Source organism: Nansenia antarctica (assembly GCF_963989245.1).
Source record: "Nansenia antarctica genome assembly, chromosome: 3".
Taxonomy (NCBI): Eukaryota; Metazoa; Chordata; class Actinopteri; order Argentiniformes; family Microstomatidae; genus Nansenia; species Nansenia antarctica.
In genome coordinates this window covers 71,698,055-71,716,776 of record NC_137688.1, presented here as the reverse complement: position 1 = coordinate 71,716,776, position 18,722 = coordinate 71,698,055, and the positions used below count along the sequence as shown (strand labels likewise).

The following is an 18,722-nucleotide window of genomic DNA, read 5'->3' as shown; positions in this document are numbered from 1 at the left end:
CGCTGATCTGCCGCGCAGGATGCATTTTGGCGACGCATGCGCACTGGCGCACCAGTTATGTGCACCCCTGATTATAAGTATTAATATAATAGTACCATATCCTGTGTGTATACACTGCTAGGACAAGACGGCAGTGGCAACATCCCAGGACCTGATAGATATCTTCCACACCCATGGTGCGCCGGAGGTCATCCTGACTGACCAGGGCAGAGAGTTCTGGAACAAGGTCATGTACTTGCTAAAACATATGATCTTGTAACAGTTATGGACATAATTGTATGGACCGGAAGGACACACTGCTGTACAGCACCACCAGGGCTAACCTAAAGCGTGGCATCCGGGAGGCCAAGGCAGACCACAGAGAGAAGATTGAGGAATGCTTCCTGAGCAACGACTCCAGGCGGGTGTGGCAGGGGGTTCAGCACATGACAAACTTCAGAGCCAACAGGCTCACAGCCGCGGAGGACGACCCCCTGCTGGCTGAAAAGCTGAACTCCTTCTACGCCCGGTTCGACGAGGGGCGAACAGAGGTAACCACAACACAAACACCACTCTCTCCAGCTCTCAGCAGCCTCACCCTCACAGAGCATGAAGTGAGACGCGTGCTGAAGGCGGTGGACCCCAGAAAAGCCTCAGGGCCGGATGGCGTCCTGGGACGGGTGCTGAGGGACTGCGCCGACCAGCTGGCCGGGGTTTTCACCAACATCTTCAACCAGTCCCTGTCCCAGGCCACCATCCCACCCTGCCTGAAAACCTCAACTATCATCCCAGTCCCGAAGAAAAGCACGGTGAGCTGCCTAAACGATTACCTTCCGGTGGCACTCACACCAATCATCATGAAGTGCTTCGAGAAACTAGTCCGGGCCCACATAGTCACACGCCTCCCGCCCAACCTGGATCCATACCAGTTCGCCTACAGAGCCCACAGGTCCACAGAGGACGCCATCGCGACGACTCTCCACTCCACTCTATCCCACCTGGAGAGGGGGAACAGCTACGCGAGACTGCTCTTTGTGGACTTCAGCTCTGCCTTCAACACCATCCTTCCAGACAGGCTAGTGACCAAACTACTAGACCTGGGACTATCACACTCTATCTGTGCATGGATCAAGGACTTGTCTGACCGCCCCTAGAGGGTGCGGGTGGGCTCCCACACCTCTACAGCCCTCAGACTCAGCACTGGGTCCCCCCAGGGCTGCGTGCTAAGCCCCATCCTCTACAACCTCTACACCTACGACTTCACCCCTGTCCACCCCAGCAACTCCATCGTAAAGTTTGCAGACGACACCACCGTGGTGGGCTGCATCTCGGGGGGGACGAGGCAGCGTACAGGAATGAGGTGGAGCAGCTGGGCAAGCTGTGCAAGGTTAACAACCTGCTGCTGAACCAGTCAAAGACCCAGGAAATCATCGTGGACTTCAGGAGGAAAAAATCTGAGGTCCAGCCCCTGCTCGTCGATGGAGGGAGCGTGGAGAGAGTCTCAACCCTCCGATTCCTGGGGGTGCACATACAGGATGACCTGTCCTGGAAGACCAACACAGCAGCCATCATCAAGAAGGCACAACAGCGGCTCTACTTCCTGAGAGTCCTCAGGAAATACCACATCAGACAGGAGCTGCTTGTGACCTTCTACTGCTGCGCAGTGGAGAGCATCCTCACCTACTGCATCTGCGTGTGGTTCTCTAGCTGCACAGCCGCAGAGAGGAAAGCGCTACAGAGAGTCGTGAGATCAGCCCAGAAGACCACCGGCGCCCCTCTCCCCTCTCTGGAAGAGCTGTACAACACACGCTGCCTCAGGAAGGCCTCCAAGATCTCCAGAGACCCATCCCACCCTGGGAACGAACACTTTGTTCGGCTGCCCTCGGACAGGCGGATCAGGACCATGTTCGCAAGGACAAATAGACTGAAGCTCAGCTTCTACCCCAGGGCCATTCAGGCCCTGAACACAGCAAAGACCCAGGTTCTAGGCCCTGGACAATCTAGACAATTTGATGGCAGCTACTAGATTGTAATCAAGTGCAATACTGAAACACAACTGTGAACATTTCAAACCTGCAAACTGCGACACTTTAAATGAATGTGCAATAACACTATGTGCAATATGACAACCCTCGGGTACATAAGGTTCAGAGATAGGAAATGTTAGAATAGGTATAGCATAGCATAGAGTACAGCACAGTGTTTATTTGTATAGTATAGTATAGTGGATGCTGCTGCGAAAGCCTGCTGTGGCTTTCGCTCTTGTATTATGTTTTATTTGTGTTTTCTTCCTTGTTATGTAAAGCACCTTGTGACCCTTGGTCTGGGAAAGGTGCTGTATAAATACATTTTACTCACTTTACTTTTACTTAATAATGTGTATTAATGTGGGGCGACTGTGTCTCAGAAGGTAGAGGCTGGTGGAGGTAGAGGCTGTGTCTCAGGAGGTGGAGGCTGGTGGAGGTAGAGGCTGTGTCTCAGGAGGTAGAGGCTATTTCTCAGGAGGTAGAGGCTGTGTCTCAGGAGGTAGAGGCTGTGTCTCAGGAGGTAGAGGCTGTGTCTCAGGAGGTAGAGGCTGTGTCTCAGGAGGTAGAGGCTGGTGGAGGTAGAGGCTGTGTCTCAGGAGGTAGAAGCTGTGTCTCAGGAGGTAGAGGCTGGTGGAGGTAGAGGCTGTGTCTCAGGAGGTAGAGGCTGGTGTCTAATGATCGCAAGGCCGCAGGTCCGTTGGAGTTGCATTCAATGTATGCCTTGTTCTATATAAATAAAGTTTGATTGATTGATAATAATGTATATTAATGTGTATTCATGTGTATAATAATAATATGTAATAATGTATATTAATGTGTATTCATGTGTATAATAATAATAATAATAATAATAATAATATGTATTCATGTGTATGATAATATTCATGTGTATTAATGTGTATAATAATTATCATTGTGGTTTGAGGGGCACAGTATCAGTACACACACACACACACACACACACACACACACACACACACACACACACTCACACACAGGCTGTTATAGCTCACACACACACACACACACACACACACACACACACACACACACACACACACACTTGTGTGCTACTGAAAGTTACAGGAGATATTTCCTGACACACAGCGCCCTCTGCTGGTGACTTGTCATACAGCAGCCTCACCAAGGAGGTAGAACACCAGGGGAGGCTGGGGGAGGTAGAACACCAGGGGAGGCTGGTGGAGGTAGAACACCAGCGGAGGCTGGGGGAGGTAGAACACCAGGGGAGGCTGGGGGAGGTAGAACACCAGGGGAGGTCATTGTGATGTCACGTCAGGTGGAGGTGAGGCATCTCATGCTTTGACTGTTGGCTGGTGTAGACATGGTGCAGAAATACCGGTGCTAAATAGACCCCCTTTTTAGAATGTAAATCTGCTATTTACACACAGAGATCACTAGAGGGCGCTTCTTTTTTTAGCCTGCCCTCCTACACAGAAAAACTGCAAAACAGCTTCATACTATCTTATCCTGATGTGATTTAGAAAATGTAAGGATACTATACGCACATATCTAGGAAAAGTCATGAAAGGAGGGTCCTGAAATTTGATCTAGTGCAAAGATATAATTTCTTTTTTTACTCACAGGGGTCCCCTCACGGCTCTTCGAGTGTTAACACACCACGCACGCACACACACACACACACACACACACACACACACACACACACACACACACACACACACATAATTACTAACCTGACACACACCCTCAGTACTCACCCACATCGTGCTCAGAAGAGGAACATGCAGGAATGACTTGATTTACTTCCATCATTTTTATTTTTATTTTTATTATTTTTTTATAACCTAATGTACATTTCTGGTGCAGAACTTTGTCATCATTATAACTTTTTTTTTTTAAGATGTTGTTGTCACTGATATCAGGAAGAAAAACTAAAAATCATAAAACAAAACAATTCTGAGAGAAACAATAAAAGGTTCCATGCAAAAGAACAGATGAGCCGCTCTGATATCGTCCTGCTGTCGTCACGTCTCATAATCAGACTACTACCTCCTCTGTCCTGTACACAAGCATGCACTGTATGTAATAGTACGCAGCCCCCATGGGGTCACATGGTAGAAAAAAATATTTGATGTGTGAATCTGTTCCCTCGGTTTAGTAATTTGTTCCCTCGGTTTAGTAATTCGTTCCCTCGGTTTAGTAATTCGTTAGGGTTAGGGTTAGGCCCTACGAGACAGAAAGATCGCAAGGATTCTAACCCTAACCCTAACAAATTACTAAACCGAGGGAACAGATTCACACATCAAATATTTTTTTCTACCATGTGACCCCAAGGGGGCTCCGTATAATAGCTAGCCAGTACTCTGACTTTATTTTTTTTTTGGTAAAGTTTGAAGATGCAAGGTGAAGGTATGATACAAAATATGTTACATGATGAGCTACCACCGTCTAAACTCTATACTGCTCCTTTTTATTGTCAATGATTCGTGTGAAGAAATCTATTGCAGTAGAATACAGTATTCATAATTTTTCCGTCTGTAAAGATGTAGTAATTTACATATCAATATAAGTTTTTCGCAATTATTCATAATCTTTATAATCTCTCCCTGCAAATGTTTACACACACATTTATGGATATTTAGTTTGTTCCTGCTTGTTCTAACGTTGCATATCTTGAAAAGTAAAAGGCCTTTGATTGCCCACTGTGTGAATATCGATGTTGAGACTCTCTCTCTCTCTCTCTCTCTCTCTCTCTCTCTCTCTCTCTCTCTCTCTCTCTCAACCTTACAGCCCCATTGTACAGGACCCTCCACCCCTCTGTGTCCTTCTGGGTTCCTCTGTCCCTTTTCTGTCCCCTCTCTGTCTCTGTGTCTCTCTGTGTCTCTCTGTGTCAGTCTGTGTCTCTCTGTGTCTCTCTTTGTCTCTCTGTGTCTCTGTGTCCCTCTGTGTCTGTCTGTGTCACTCTGTGTCTCTCTGTGTCCCCTCTGTGTCTCTCTGTGTCTCTCTGTGTCTCTCTGTGTCTCTCCATGTCTCTCTGTGTCTCTCCGTGTCTCTCTGTGTCCCCTCTGTGTCTCTCTGTGTCCCCTCTGTGTCTCTCTGTGTCTCTCTGTGTCCCTCTATGTCCCCTCTGTGTCCCATCTGTGTCTCTCTGTGTCTCTCTGTGTCCCTCTGTGTCTCTGTGTCCCCTCTGTGTCTCTCTGTGTCCCTCTATCCCCTCTGTGTCTCTCTGTGTCCCTCTGTGTCCCCTCCGTGTCTCTCTGTGTCTCTCCGTGTCTCTCTGTGTCTCTCCGTGTCCCCCTGTGTCTCTCGGTGTCCCCTGTGTGGGTCTCAGAGGCAGGTGATGTCCTGTTCCTGAGTGTCTCTGTGAAATCCCCCATAATCCCCTGGGCCAACTGCCATGGTCGCCCTCAGAGTCACACTCTCCTCCTGGACATTCTGTGGGTTGTTGTTGTTGTTGTTGTTCACGTCAGACATCTTACATCTCCTGTACGTTCCCTTCCCTATGTTGACTACTCAGTAACGTTACGTCGGGGTTGGAGAGTGAAGCACTTGGAAAGACTGTGGAAGGAAGGAAGGAGGAAAGGTAGGAAGGAAGGAGGAAAGGAAGGAGGGAAGGAAGGAGGGAAGGAAGGGAGGAAGGAATCAGAGTCCTCCTTGGAGAGAGTTCTTCTCTGATCTGATGGCCGCTTCCTCTGTTGTGCAATATGGGTGAAGCTCCTGTGCTTCAGGGAGGAAGGCTGGGGCTGGACTAGGGTGGGCTAGGGCTGGGCTGGGCTGGGCTGGGCTGGGCTAGGCTGGGCTGGGCTGGGCTGGGCTGGGGCTGGACAGGGGCTGGGCTTGGCTGGGCTGGGCTGAGCTGAACTGGGCTGGGCTGGGCTGGGGCTGGACTGGGGCTGGGCTGGGTTGGGGCTGTACTGGGGCTGGGCTGGGGCTGGACTGGGGCTGGACTGGGCTGGGCTGGGCTGGGCTGGGGCTGGACTTGGGCTGGGCTGGGGTGGGCTGGGCGTGGGGTGGAGGGGGTTATAAAGAGGAGATCTTGACAGTTTCGTGGGTGTAGGTGCTGGAGCGAGAGTTGCGCAGGATGCCGGGGATGGTGGGGGAGGGGGGCAGGCTCTCGTCTGGCGTGTTGGCGGGGGGCGTTGGGATGCTGATGATGGCAGCTGTGTAGTCGGTGTCACAGTTCAGCTTCAGGTCCTCAGTCCTGGCGTTGAGATTTGACCGGCTACACACACACACACACACACACACACACACACACACACACACAGGCACACACACACAGAAAGAAAGAAAGACAATGCACATATCTGTCAGTATCTACAAAGATTGTCAAAGTTATGAGTGATGACAGTAAAAGGTCAGGGCTAGGGTCAGGGTCTGGGTCAAGGTTAGGGCTAGGGTTAGGGTCAGGATAAGAGTCAGGGTTAGTTTGTGTTGTTTACTAGGCTAGCCAAACAGATGTGTCGTTTACTAGGCTAGCCAAACAGGTGTGTTGTTTACTAGGCTAGCCAAACAGGTGTGTTGTAAGTAAGGTAGATAGCGTCTTTTTCTGTTAGCAAGCTGAAACCAGTGTGTTCGTGCCAATCTGCCGGATGAGGTGAAATCAGCCAAGCTGAAAAAGCAGGAACAGCAAGTCAACATCCGCCAGGTTGTAGGGCTGGAGGACGGCACAGTGCTGGTTGAAAGCTACGACTGGCAACAGCATCTGGGTGGCTACTTCTGAAAGCTACCATATATTAAGAGTTACCAGCATTCATTGTCATTGTATCAGCAATTCTATTTTATGAACATAGTATTTCGTGAAAATCGTGTGCTGGTAAAAGTGGGTGATCATTTTAAATGTACTGTCTGCATAGCTGCCAAGTCTCATGCAATCGCCGTGAGACTCACGCATTTCAACCAGTTCTCACGCTCTCACGCCTCATCTCTATTTCTCACGGCGAGAAATAACAATTGTTTTACGGGACTTCTATTTTTGAAATTCCTTGAAAAAAAGCTACCGGACATGAGTTTAGTGGCATCTTTCTGCACGCGCGTTAACTTGAGTCTGCAATCGAAGCGGCAGGTGAGCGCCGATGGAAGAACCTGTATTCACGCGAGCTGCAAGAACGTAGCAAGCAGGGTTGCCAGATTGGGCTACTTTTGGTCACACTGGACCTGGCAACCACTGCTTGCTACGTTCTTGCAGCTCGCGTGAACACAGGTTCTTCCATCAGCGCTCGCCTGCCGCTTCGATTGCAGACTCAAGTTAACGCGCGTGCAGAAAGATGCCACGGCAGCTTTTAGACTGGTTGGGCTGGACATTGTCAATTCCGTCTGGCAACCGTGGTAGCAAATTATGTGCATACATTACAACATCGTATCTGGTAGCCTACTGGACTGGGTTGCACCAATTTGGCGTAAGTCATTATAAATGCAGGCATTTAGTAGTTACTAAACCCCTAGTTGTTACTAGCAAGTTTCAATCTAGTTGTTTACTAATTTCGGTTGCACCACGCCAATCTTTTGTCAATCTTAGCTAGTAAATACTCAGTTTTTTTTGGTAACTGTTTTTTGTTTCTCTACTGTAACATAACCAGGTACATTAATAATAATAATAATTAATAATAATTACAATTTACAATACAAATACAACAATTGGGGGTCCCTCAAAAAAAATGTGGGCGCGCTGCGCTTGCACAAGATCAACCACCAAAGCCCTCATTCTGACCCAGGAAAAACCCTGGTATGTACTGTATAACATGATAGCCATCTATGAGCAATGCACTGTATATAAGATGATGACCAAGGGTCTTTCTGCTGCTGACCAAGGGGCTGAGTCCTGTTGATTGGGCCCATTTTTCTTTTAGAGTCTGTAGGCTACTGTATTTGTTTATTAAGATTTCATAAATATTATATATTGTCAGAATTCTTTTCTTGTTTTATTAAATGTTAATTATTTTCATTTCTTGTGCTGGTTTATTATGAACAACATGTAAAATTGCAGGAAACTAGCACAAATAATTGGGTGGGAGAGAGGGGCCGCCGCTGCCAAAACGTGCACAGTTTTGGGTTGCTCCACCGCCAAAAAATCTCACTCCAAACTTTTGGTGAAACTTGGCAGCCCTGTGTCTGTCTGTCTGTCTTCTATTTTATTACAGCGTTGATGCCTAGCCTGGCAGGGGGGAGGAGGGAGAGAGAGAGGAGAGAGAGAGAGACAGAGAGAAACAAAGAGAGGGAGACACAGAGAGAGAGACAGAGAGAGAGAAACAGAGAGAGGGAGACAGAGAGAGAGACAGAGAGAAACACACAGAGAGAGAGAGACAGAGAGAGAGAGAGAGACAGAGAGAAACAAAGAGAGGGAGACACAGAGAGAGAGAGACAGAGAGAGAGAAACAGAGAGAGGGAGACAGAGAGAAACACACAGAGAGAGAGAGACAGAGAGAGAGAGAGAGAGAGAGAGAGAGAGAGAGAGAGAGAGAGAGAGAGAATCATCTTTCGGAGAAGATCAGAGAATTCTGTTCTGATGAGACACAAAACATCACATGCCCTCCAGCAAAGTCCCACCAGATGCATTATGGACTATAATGATAAATGCATACACACAGACACAACATTATTCATTTTTACTATTCTATTATTGTATTGCTCAATTGTATCTTGCTTTATTGTTTTCTTGTATGAATATTGGTATTTTGTTTTCTCTTGCTGCTGCAATGTTGACTGGAACTGAAGCCATAAGAATTTTACTCTCTTGTACTTGTGTAATGGAATGTTATAAACCTTTGGCACACATGGCAATAACAACTCATGAATCTTGATTAATTCTTCTTCTTATTATTATTATTATTATTATTATTATTATTTAGAAATGTAAACATGTCAGCCCTGCAAGTTAGTTTCTTGAGGGTTAGCTGACAACTCCACTGACAGATAATGACAGGTAGTGTACTAACCCTAACCCTAAACTGTTAATAGTGTACAAGCTGTAAGTTATAAACAGTTAATAGTGTACAAGCTGTAAGTTATAAACAGTTAATAGTGTACAAGCTGTAAGTTATAAACTGTTAATAGTGTACAAGCTGTACGTTATAAACAGTTAATAATGTACAAGTTGCAAGTTATAAACAGTTAATAGTGTATATGTTATAAGTTATAAAAAGTTAATAGTGTACAAGTTGTAAGTTATAAACAGTTAATACTGTACAAGTTGCAAGTTATAAACAGTTAATAGTGTATATGTTATAAGTTATAAACAGTTAATAGTGTACAAGTTGTAAGTTATAAACAGTTAATAGTGTACAAGTTGTAAGTTATAAACAGTTAATAGTGTACAAGTTGTAAGTTATAAACAGTTAATAGTGTACAAGTTGCAAGTTATAAACAGTTAATAGTGTATATGTTATGTTATAAACAGTTAATAGTGTACAAGCTGTAAGTTATAAACAGTTAATAGTGTAGATGTTATAAGTTATAAACAGTTAATACTGTACAAGTTGTAAGTTATAAACAGTTATTAGCGTATACATTTTGAGTTATAAACAGTTATTAGTATATACATGTTAAGTTATAAACAGTTATTAGCGTATACATGTTGAGTTATAAACAGTTATTAGTATATACATTACATGTTATGTTATAAACAGTTAATAGTGTACAAGCTGTAAGTTATAAACAGTTAATAGTGTTTATGTTATAAGTTATAAACAGTGTAAGTTAATGACAGTGTAAGTTAATAATAGTGTCAGTTATAAACAGTGTCAGTTAATAACAGTGTCAGTTATAAACAGTGTCAGTTAATAACAGTGTCAGTTATAAACAGTGTCAGTTATAAACAGTGTCATTTATAAACAGTGTCAGTTAATAACGGTGTCAGTTATAAACAGTGTCAGTTATAAACAGTGTCAGTTATAAACAGTGTCAGTTATTAACAGTGTCAGTTATAAACAGTGTCAGTTATAAACAGTATAAGTTATAAACAGTGTCAGTTAATAACAGTGTCAGTTGTAAAATGTGTCAGTTATAAACAGTATGCGTTATAAACAGTGTCAGTTATAAACAGTGTCAGTTATAAACAGTGTCAGTTAATAACAGTGTCAGTTATAAACAGTGTCAATTAATAAACAGTGTCAGTTATAAACAGTGTCAGTTATAAACAGTATAAGTTATAACCAGTATAAGTTATAAACAGTGTCAGTTATAAACAGTGTCAGTTAATAATAGTGTCAGTTAATAACAGTGTAAGTTATAAACAGTGTCAGTTATAAACAGTGTCAGTTATAAACAGTGTCAGTTAATAACAGTGTCAGTTAATAACAGTGTAAGTTATAAACAGTGTCAGTTATAAACAGTGTCAGTTAATAACAGTGTAAGTTATAAACAGTGTCAGATAATAACAGTGTCAGTTAATAACAGTGTATAATTACCATTTGATGTCGTACCTCTGCTGGCCACCGGGGGGCTTCTGGACGTGCAGTGTGTCGAGCTCCTGGATGCTGCCTCGGCTGACGGAGACGGTGGAGTTGGCCAGGCGGATGGCTCGCCTCTTGGAGCGGCGCGGGCAGCAGCCGGAGCCGTTGGCCCCCTGCTGGCTGGACAGGGAAGTGCTGCGGCTGGTCCTGTAGCCCAGAGACTCCGTCATACGCACCTCGCTGTACGTCAGCTCGTCTGTGAACTCATGGTTCTGGAGAGGGAGGGGGGGAGGGTGAAGGTGGGGGGGGGGGGGGGGAGGAGGGAGGGAGAGAGAGAGAGAGAGACAGAAATTGAAGAGAAAGTGTGTGAGAGAGAGAGAGAGAGAGAGAGAGAGAGAGAGAGAGATAGAGAGAGAGAGAGTGAGAGAGAGAGAGACAGAGAGGGAGAGAGAGACAGACAGAGATAGAGAGAGAGAGTGAGACAGAGAGAGAGAGAGAGACAGTGAGAGAGAGAGAGAGAGAGAGAGAGAGAGAAAGAGAGAGAGAGAGAGAGACAGAGAGAGAGAGAGAGAGGGGAGCCATTGAATAAATATAACAATTAAAAGGCACAAGGGTTAACCTCAAATCTGCTACACATCTAAGCACCCTCGCTTTGAGATTGACCAGACAAACAATGACTGACACAGCCCTATTTGTATTATGTCAGCATTTATATGATATGACATATTAATTGACATGTAGCTGTGTATTTTTAGAAGTATGAACTTGTCATTTACACACTTTGCAGGAACTAGTACAAGCAGACTAGGTAACCATTTTCGTGTCAATCAGACTTGCGGTTCATGAGAAGAAGATGTTTAAGTGTGATTTTTTTGCTTTTTTAAGCTTCAAATTTGAGCTTTTAAAAAATGCTGGTGGAGAGAGGACACTGGCGTTGCTTGTTCGCCGCTTCTCAGCCCGAAATCTAGATATACTTGCAGTATACAGAGTAGATTGTCCTACAAAGACACTTAGATTCAGATTTAGTAATCTAAAAATTAATTAGACCCCTATACTTTCTTTTATCAGATTTTTTTTTGTCATTGAGTCTCTATGGTGTGGTATAGTGTGGTAGTATAATAATAATAATAATAATAATAATAATAATAATAACTTTATTTGTATAGCGCTTTTCCTGCAAACGTTGCAGCTCAAAGTGCTTTAATCATTATATAGTCTTGATTTAATTATTTTGTCATTTAAATGCAATATTAAAAGGATGGGTTTTTATAATCTTAATTTAATTATTTTGTCATTTAAAGGCAATATTAAAAAGATGGGTTTTTAGTCTTGACTTGAACATATTTGCTGAGGTTGCATCCCTAATGTAAACTGGCAGTGCATTCCACAATTTGGGTGCATAAAATGAGAATGCAGCCTCACCAAATCTCTTCTTTTGTACATGTGGTACACAAAGAAAACCAGCGTCAGAAGACCTGAGAGCTCTATTGGGCTGATATGCTAGCAAAAGGTCTTTCAAATATTCTGGTGCTATGCCAGTGAGAGCTTTATAAACAAGCAGAAGGATCTTGAAATCTATTCTGAACTTAACAGGAAGCCAGTGTAGAGTCTCGAAAATAGGAGTTATATGAGCTCGTCTGCTTGTTTTGGTTAAAACTCTCGCTGCTGCATTTTGGACTAATTGCAGCTGGCCAATAGCTTTCTTCGGAAGTCAGAAAGGAGACTGTTACAATAGTCCAAACGTGTAATAACAAAAGCATGCATTAACACTTCTGCATCAGCTTGCCGGAGAACATTTCTAACTTTTGCAATATTCCGTAGATGATAAAAAGCATTTCTAGTGATAGATTTGAGGCTCAAAGCTTAAGTCAGAATCTATAATCACACCTAGATTCTTAGCTTCATGTTTGCAGTTTGAAAGCAAGGTTCCCATGGTATTCCTCCCTCCACCCCCACTGGACTGTCTGGATATGAACACTTGAACACTTGATCTCTGCACTTTATATTTATATTAATTATGACTCTTGCACTTTGATGTTGGTTTGCACTGTCTTGTCCTGTCTTGCACCTGTCCTGCTGTAAACCGTGCTCCATGGTACCAAACCAAATTCCTAACATGTTTACATGTCATGGCAATAAAAGTCTTCTGATTCTGATTCTGATTCTGATTCTGAATTTGTCTTTTTGTGGTTTTGGTCCAATGACAAGAATCTCAGCTTTGTCCTGATTTAATTGTAGAAAATCTTTGGACATCCAAAGTTTTATATCTCGGAGACAATTCTCCAGCGAGCTGAGTGCATGTGAATTATCAGGCAATACTGATATCTACAGCTGAGTATCATCAGCATAACTATGAAAATTTACACCATGTTTTCTGATGATTCCACCTAATGGGATCATGTACAGGGAGAAGAGCAAGGGACCCAGAATAGACCCCTGAGGGACCCCACATGTGATGTCAACATTATCATAAACAGTCTCCCAGGACAACAGAGAAATGCCTACCAGCTAGATAAGATTTAAACCACTCTAATACAAGTCCTGTGAGACCGACACAGTTTTCTAAACGATGTATTCGAATAGTGTGATCTACTGTATCAAAAGCAGCACTCAAATCTAACAAGACAAGAACTGATACACCACCAGCATCTATGATAAGTCTGAGATTGTTTACAACCTTTACTAATGCAGTCTCAGTACTGTGGTTAGTATATAGAATATAGTATATAGCATATAGTATATAGTATATAGTATGTAGTGTATAGTATGTGTATAGTATGTAGTATATAGTATAGCAGACTCATGGTGGTCTTCTCCAGGCAGTGCAGCAGGTGGTGGTGTAGTGTGGTAGTATATAGTATATAGTATATAGTATATAGTATGTAGTATATAGTATAGCAGACTCACGGTGGTCTTCTCCAGGCAGTGCAGCAGGTGGTGGTGTAGTGTGGTAGTATACTGTATAGTATATAGTATGTAGTATATAGTATAGCAGACTCATGGTGGTCTTCTCTAGGCAGTGCAGCAGGTGGTGGTTTACAGTGTGGTAGTATATAGTATATAGTATATAGTATGTAGTATATAGTATATAGTATATAGTATATAGTATGTAGTATATAGTATATAGTATAGCAGACTCACGGTGGTCTTCTCCAGGCAGTGCAGCAGGTGGTGGTGTTGGTGCTCGAAGGACGAGCGGTTCTTCACACACAGAGCCTGGCTGTCCCCGTCATGGTCCTGAGAGAGACAGACAGGTTAGTGGTCCTGAGAGACAGACAGCTTTGTTACTGGTCCTGAGAGAGAGACAGGTTTGTTACTGGTCCTGAGAGAGAGACAGGTTTGTTACTGGTCCTGAGAGACAGACATGTTTGTTACTGGTCCTGAGAGAGAGACAGGTTTGTTACTGGTCCTGAGAGAGAGACAGGTTTGTTACTGGTCCTGAGAGACAGGCAGGTTTGTTACTGGTCCTCCTGAGAGAGAGACAGGTTTGTTACTGGTCCTGAGAGACAGACAGGTTTGTTACTGGTCCAGAAAGACAGACAGGTTTGTTACTGGTCCGGAGAGACAGACAGGTTTGTTACTGGTCCTGAGAGACAGACAGGTCTTCTTTTAATAGTTTTCTTTTGTTTGTGAAGCGCGTTGCGGTCATAATACAACATCATATAAATAACGTTTTGCAAGGCAGCGTTATCTGTGTAGCACATTTCATACAACAGGGGCAATTCAAAGTGCTTATACATACAGCATAAAAAAAATACATAAAAGGATAGTCCAAGGATAGTCCATATATATATATATGTTACGGTACATGTGGGAATACGGTACATGTGGGAAAACTAGGGTTAGGGTTAGGTGCTAGGGTTAGGGTTAGGGTTAGGGTTAGGGGTAGGGGTAGGGTTAGGGTTAGGGTTAAGGTTGGGGTTAGGGTTAGGGTTAGACATACCAGCATGTACCAAGTCACCCTAGCACCTAACCATAACCCTAGTTTTCCCACATGTACCGTATTCCCACATGTACCGTAACATATATCAGGCACGTGCCGTGAGCTTTTAGATTGGGTAAGCATAAGATATAGAAATACACATAATTACACATACACGCTATCAGTGAACGCAGTTTCAAGGAAATGCAATTTAATGCCCTAGAACCCGCTAATAAACTGTAGGGTCACTTTGTGATCAGATTACCAAAAACAAAAAAAACAGTTGCCAGTTTCGACTATCAGGGGTGCTCATTGTTCAATCTTTTTTGAACCAAGATCTTTTCAAGTAGCCAACCTGCTGAAAACCAGTTTCAACATCGCAAACGCACAACACAGACACACACCGTTTCCATCCTCCATAGTAAACTCACAACACACTTTCTTTTCACACTTTTGTCACACAGGCACTTGACATCACATCACAAACCCTCCCTCTCTATCTCTCTCAAACACTTTTGGTCCAGAACCACTGGCACAGACAGCGACATTAAGCCTATCTCAGCGATTGATTAAGCAGCTCTCTCTCCAAACACAACGGCACAGGCCTACATTCAAAGGTAAAAGCATAGGAAGTCTTAAATAAGGAGCCATAACCAGCAGTACAGCAGTACTCAAACCATATAAATAAGCACAGATCGCCACCAGCCTCGCGAATGATATAAACCGCTCATACGATACCAGGCTTGCTGTAACCCCTAGCGACTCTCCCTTTCTGGGTGTGAAGATCGGTGAGCGGTGGCTTCGGGCGGCCTTTAGCCAGTAGTTGTGTTTTTCCAGTCCAGTCCAGTCTACGAAATCCCTTTAGGTCGCTGACAGTAATGTCCATATTCACAAAATCAAGCAAGTTATCCTTATTGATTATTATTATTTAGATCGTTTGAGCTAGCTGGCATAAGCTATTCTGCCGGGCGAGAGAAAGTAAGGTGAAATGTTAAGTGAACTTGAAAGTGATAAGAGCCAATCAGTAGCTCTTATCGGAATGAACGAACTACTGATTGGCTGGTAAGCATGCTTACCCTGGCCACATTAAACAGAGGGCTGAGGCATCGGAAAAAAAACAAAAAGACATTTTCACGCATTCGAATGTACGCGAGGGAAAGCAGAGAGAGAAGTGCTTATAATGCAACGCAATGCAAGCAAGCAGAATAGCGAGTGCTTACTCCTGCAGGGGGGAGAGAGAAACAGAGAGGGGGGGAGAAAGAGAGAGGGGAGAGAGACTGAGAGAAAGTGAGAGAAAGAGAGAGGGGGAGAGTGAGAGAGTGAGAGAAAGAGAGAGACAGAGAGGGGGAGAGAGAGAGAGAGTGAGAGAAAGAGAGAGGGGAGAGAGAGAGTGAGATAAAGAGAGGGGGGGAGAGAGAGAGAGACAGAGAGAGAGAGACAGAGAGAGAGAGAGACAGAGAGAGAGAGAGACAGAGAGAGAGACAGAGAGACAGAGAGAGAGAGAGACAGAGAGAGAGAGAGAGGGGAGAGAGAGAGTGAGAGAAAGAGAGGGGGAGAGAGAGAGAGACAGAGAGAGAGAGACAGAGAGAGAGAGAGACAGAGAGAGAGAGACAGAGAGAGAGAGAGAGACAGAGAGAGAGAGACACAGAGAGAGAGAGAGAGAGAGACAGAGAGAGAGAGAGAGACACAGAGCGAGAGACAGAGCGAGAGAGAGAGAGGGTCTGACAGTCTAGGAGTGAACCAGGGAAACAGCTGTTATGCTGCCTCAGGAACCACAGACATGATGACATCATCACCCAGGAACCACAGACATGATGACATCATCACCCTGGTGCAGGTAGACACAGCCCCCTGGTGCAGGTAGACACAGCCCCCTGGTGGAGGTAGACACAGCCTCCTGGTGGAGGTAGACACAGCCCCCTGGTGGCGGTAGACACAGCCCCCTGGTGCAGGTAGACACAGAACACTAGAACAGCCATGGGTGGGGTCATATCGTCAGATCGGGGGTTCGAGCTCCGGCTGGCCACATGTTGAAGTGTCCTTGGGCAAGACACTGAACCCCAAATTGCTCCCAGTGAGCGGGCCGGCGCCTTGCATGGCAGCTTGCCGCCATTGGTGTGTGAATGTGTGTGTGAATGGGTGAATGAGAGGTCGTTTTAAAGCGCTTTGGATAAAGGCTCTAAGTAAGTCAGTCCATCTACCAAAGCATCTGGGTGGCTACTTCTGAAAGCTCCCTGCATAAGAGTTCCCAGCCCTTCAGGGAATTATCACTGACATTGTATCAGCCTTTCTATTTTATGAACATGAAGTAATAGTCTGTGAAAATAGTGTGTTGGTAAAAGCGGGCGATCATTTTAAATTGTACCGTCCTGCTTCTGTTTTATTTCAGCTCTGCTGCCCAGAGAGCTGCTGGGGCTGTGGCCGCTAAACATGGTGCTGCAGAACTAACGGCTTCGCACCGCTGATGTTCATCCCCCCTAGATGGTCTTCCTGTGTAAGCCCCAGGAGGAGGTGGTGGAGGAGGAGGAGGTGGAGGTGGAGGAGGATGAGGAGGTGGAGGAGGAGGAGGTGGAGGAGGAGGAGGAGGTGGAGGAGGAGGAGGAGGAGGAGGAGGTGGAGGAGGAGGAGGTGGAGGAGGGGGAGGAGGGGGAGGAGGAGGAGGTGGAGGAGGAGGAGGAGGTGGAGGAGGTGGAGGAGGAGGAGGAGGTGGAGGAGGAGGAGGAGGAGGAGGTGGAGGAGGAGGAGGAGGTGGAGGAGGAGGAGGTGGAGGAGGAGGAGGTGGAGGAGGGGGAGGAGGGGGAGGAGGAGGAGGTGGAGGAGGAGGAGAAGGAGGAGGTGGAGGAGGAGAAGGAGGAGGTGGAGGAGAAGGAGGAGGAGGAAGAGGAGGAGGTGGAGGAGAAGGAGGAGGAGGAGGAAGAGGAGGAGGTGGAGGAGGATGAGGAGGAGGAGGAAGGGTGAGGAGGAGGAGGAAGAGGATGAGGAGGAGGAGGAAGGGTGAGGAGGAAGAGGAGGAGGAGGAAGGGTGAGGAGGAGGAGGAGGAAGAGGAGGAGGAGGAGGAAGAGGTGGAGGAGGATGAGGAGGAGGAGGAAGGGTGAGGAGGAGGAGGAAGAGGAGGAGGAGGAGGAGGAGGAGGTCATGATAGTCATTATGGACTATAATGATAAATGCAGACACAAGGACACAAAATTATTATTTATAATGTTTTACTATTCTATTATGGTATTGCTTGATTGTATCTTGCCTTGTTGTTTCCTTGTATGAATATTGGTATTTTGTTTTCTCTTGCTGCTGCAATGTCGACTGGAACTGAAGACATAACAGTTTTACTATCTTGTACTTGTGTAATGGGATTTAATAAACTTTTGGCACGCATGGCAATAACAAATCATGAATCTTGAACCCTTGATTGTTATTATTTAGCAATGTAAACATGTCAGCCCTGCAAGTTTATTTCCTGAGGGTTAGCTGACATCCCCAGTGACAGATGACAGGTAGATAATGACATGTAGATAATGACAGGTAGATAATGACAGGTAGTGTGATGGGGGAGTGGTTGTCCTGGGGGAGAGGTATTACCTGTCTGTGAAAAGTGTAAAACACTTTGAGGGAGATTTGATCTGTTAGTTGACTTGAGGTGCCAACATTCAGATAACCCTCACCCTAACCCTGACACATCATTTGAAAGCTTACAAACCCTAACCGTTTCATAATCTGGAAAAAAAAAACATAAAAATGGCATTGGCCTACTTGATGTCTTTTTTACCAGACCCTGTCAGAAATGGTGGATAGTTATTCCAAAAAAGAGACAAAATCTTTGAAAAGAACGATGTTAGGATTATGCTCTGTCATTATTATGCTTCGTCATGGCCTGAAACGTTTAAAACGTCAATGGTGTGGTAATGTCTCTCAATCAAAATCAAACTGATCTGGGGGAAACTGTCGCTATGATACCGGCCCGGTAGCCCTGGTACTGGCTCTGTGGACCTGGTACTGGCCCTGTGGACCTGGTACTGGCCCTGTGGACCTGGTACTGGCCTAGTGGACCTGGTACTGGCCCTGTGGACCTGGTTAGACGAGCGTCTACGAGGAACGCCTGCAGCGCTAGGACAGACCCGGAGAGGAGGAGGAGAGGAAGGAACGAGAGAGAGAGAGAGAGAGAGAGAGAGAGAAGGAAGGGAAAGGCCCTGCGGGGTTATAAATAGCGCTGCAGTCATGTTAGTAATGGCTTATAGATCGCTCCACTCTGGGATTGTAAATATTGGATTATAGTGGCTTTCAGCAGCTGAAGAGAAACACAATGAAGATTTACTCAGGACTGAACCTGGTGCATTAGTAAAGATCTCTCTCCATCTCTGCTGCCTCCTCCTCCTCCTCCTCCCCTTCCTCCTCCCCCTCCTCCTCATCTTCCTCTTCCTCTTCCT

At 45.2% G+C, this 18,722-nt stretch overlaps 1 protein-coding gene across 1 annotated transcript in view; it reads right to left on the bottom strand.

Annotated features, from left to right (window-relative positions):
* Window positions 1-6,008: 6,008 nt before the first annotated feature.
* Window positions 6,009-18,722, bottom strand: part of kcnd1 (potassium voltage-gated channel, Shal-related subfamily, member 1) — a gene marked incomplete at both ends in the record, with an annotated part of 28,271 nt that continues 15,557 nt past the window's right edge. Inside the window, 3 exons of the mRNA XM_080527520.1 lie at window positions 6,009-6,210; window positions 10,409-10,650; window positions 13,520-13,615. Of these exons, the coding sequence (XP_080383646.1) occupies window positions 6,009-6,210; window positions 10,409-10,650; window positions 13,520-13,615 (540 nt within the window). The remainder of the gene's footprint in view (window positions 6,211-10,408; window positions 10,651-13,519; window positions 13,616-18,722) is intronic.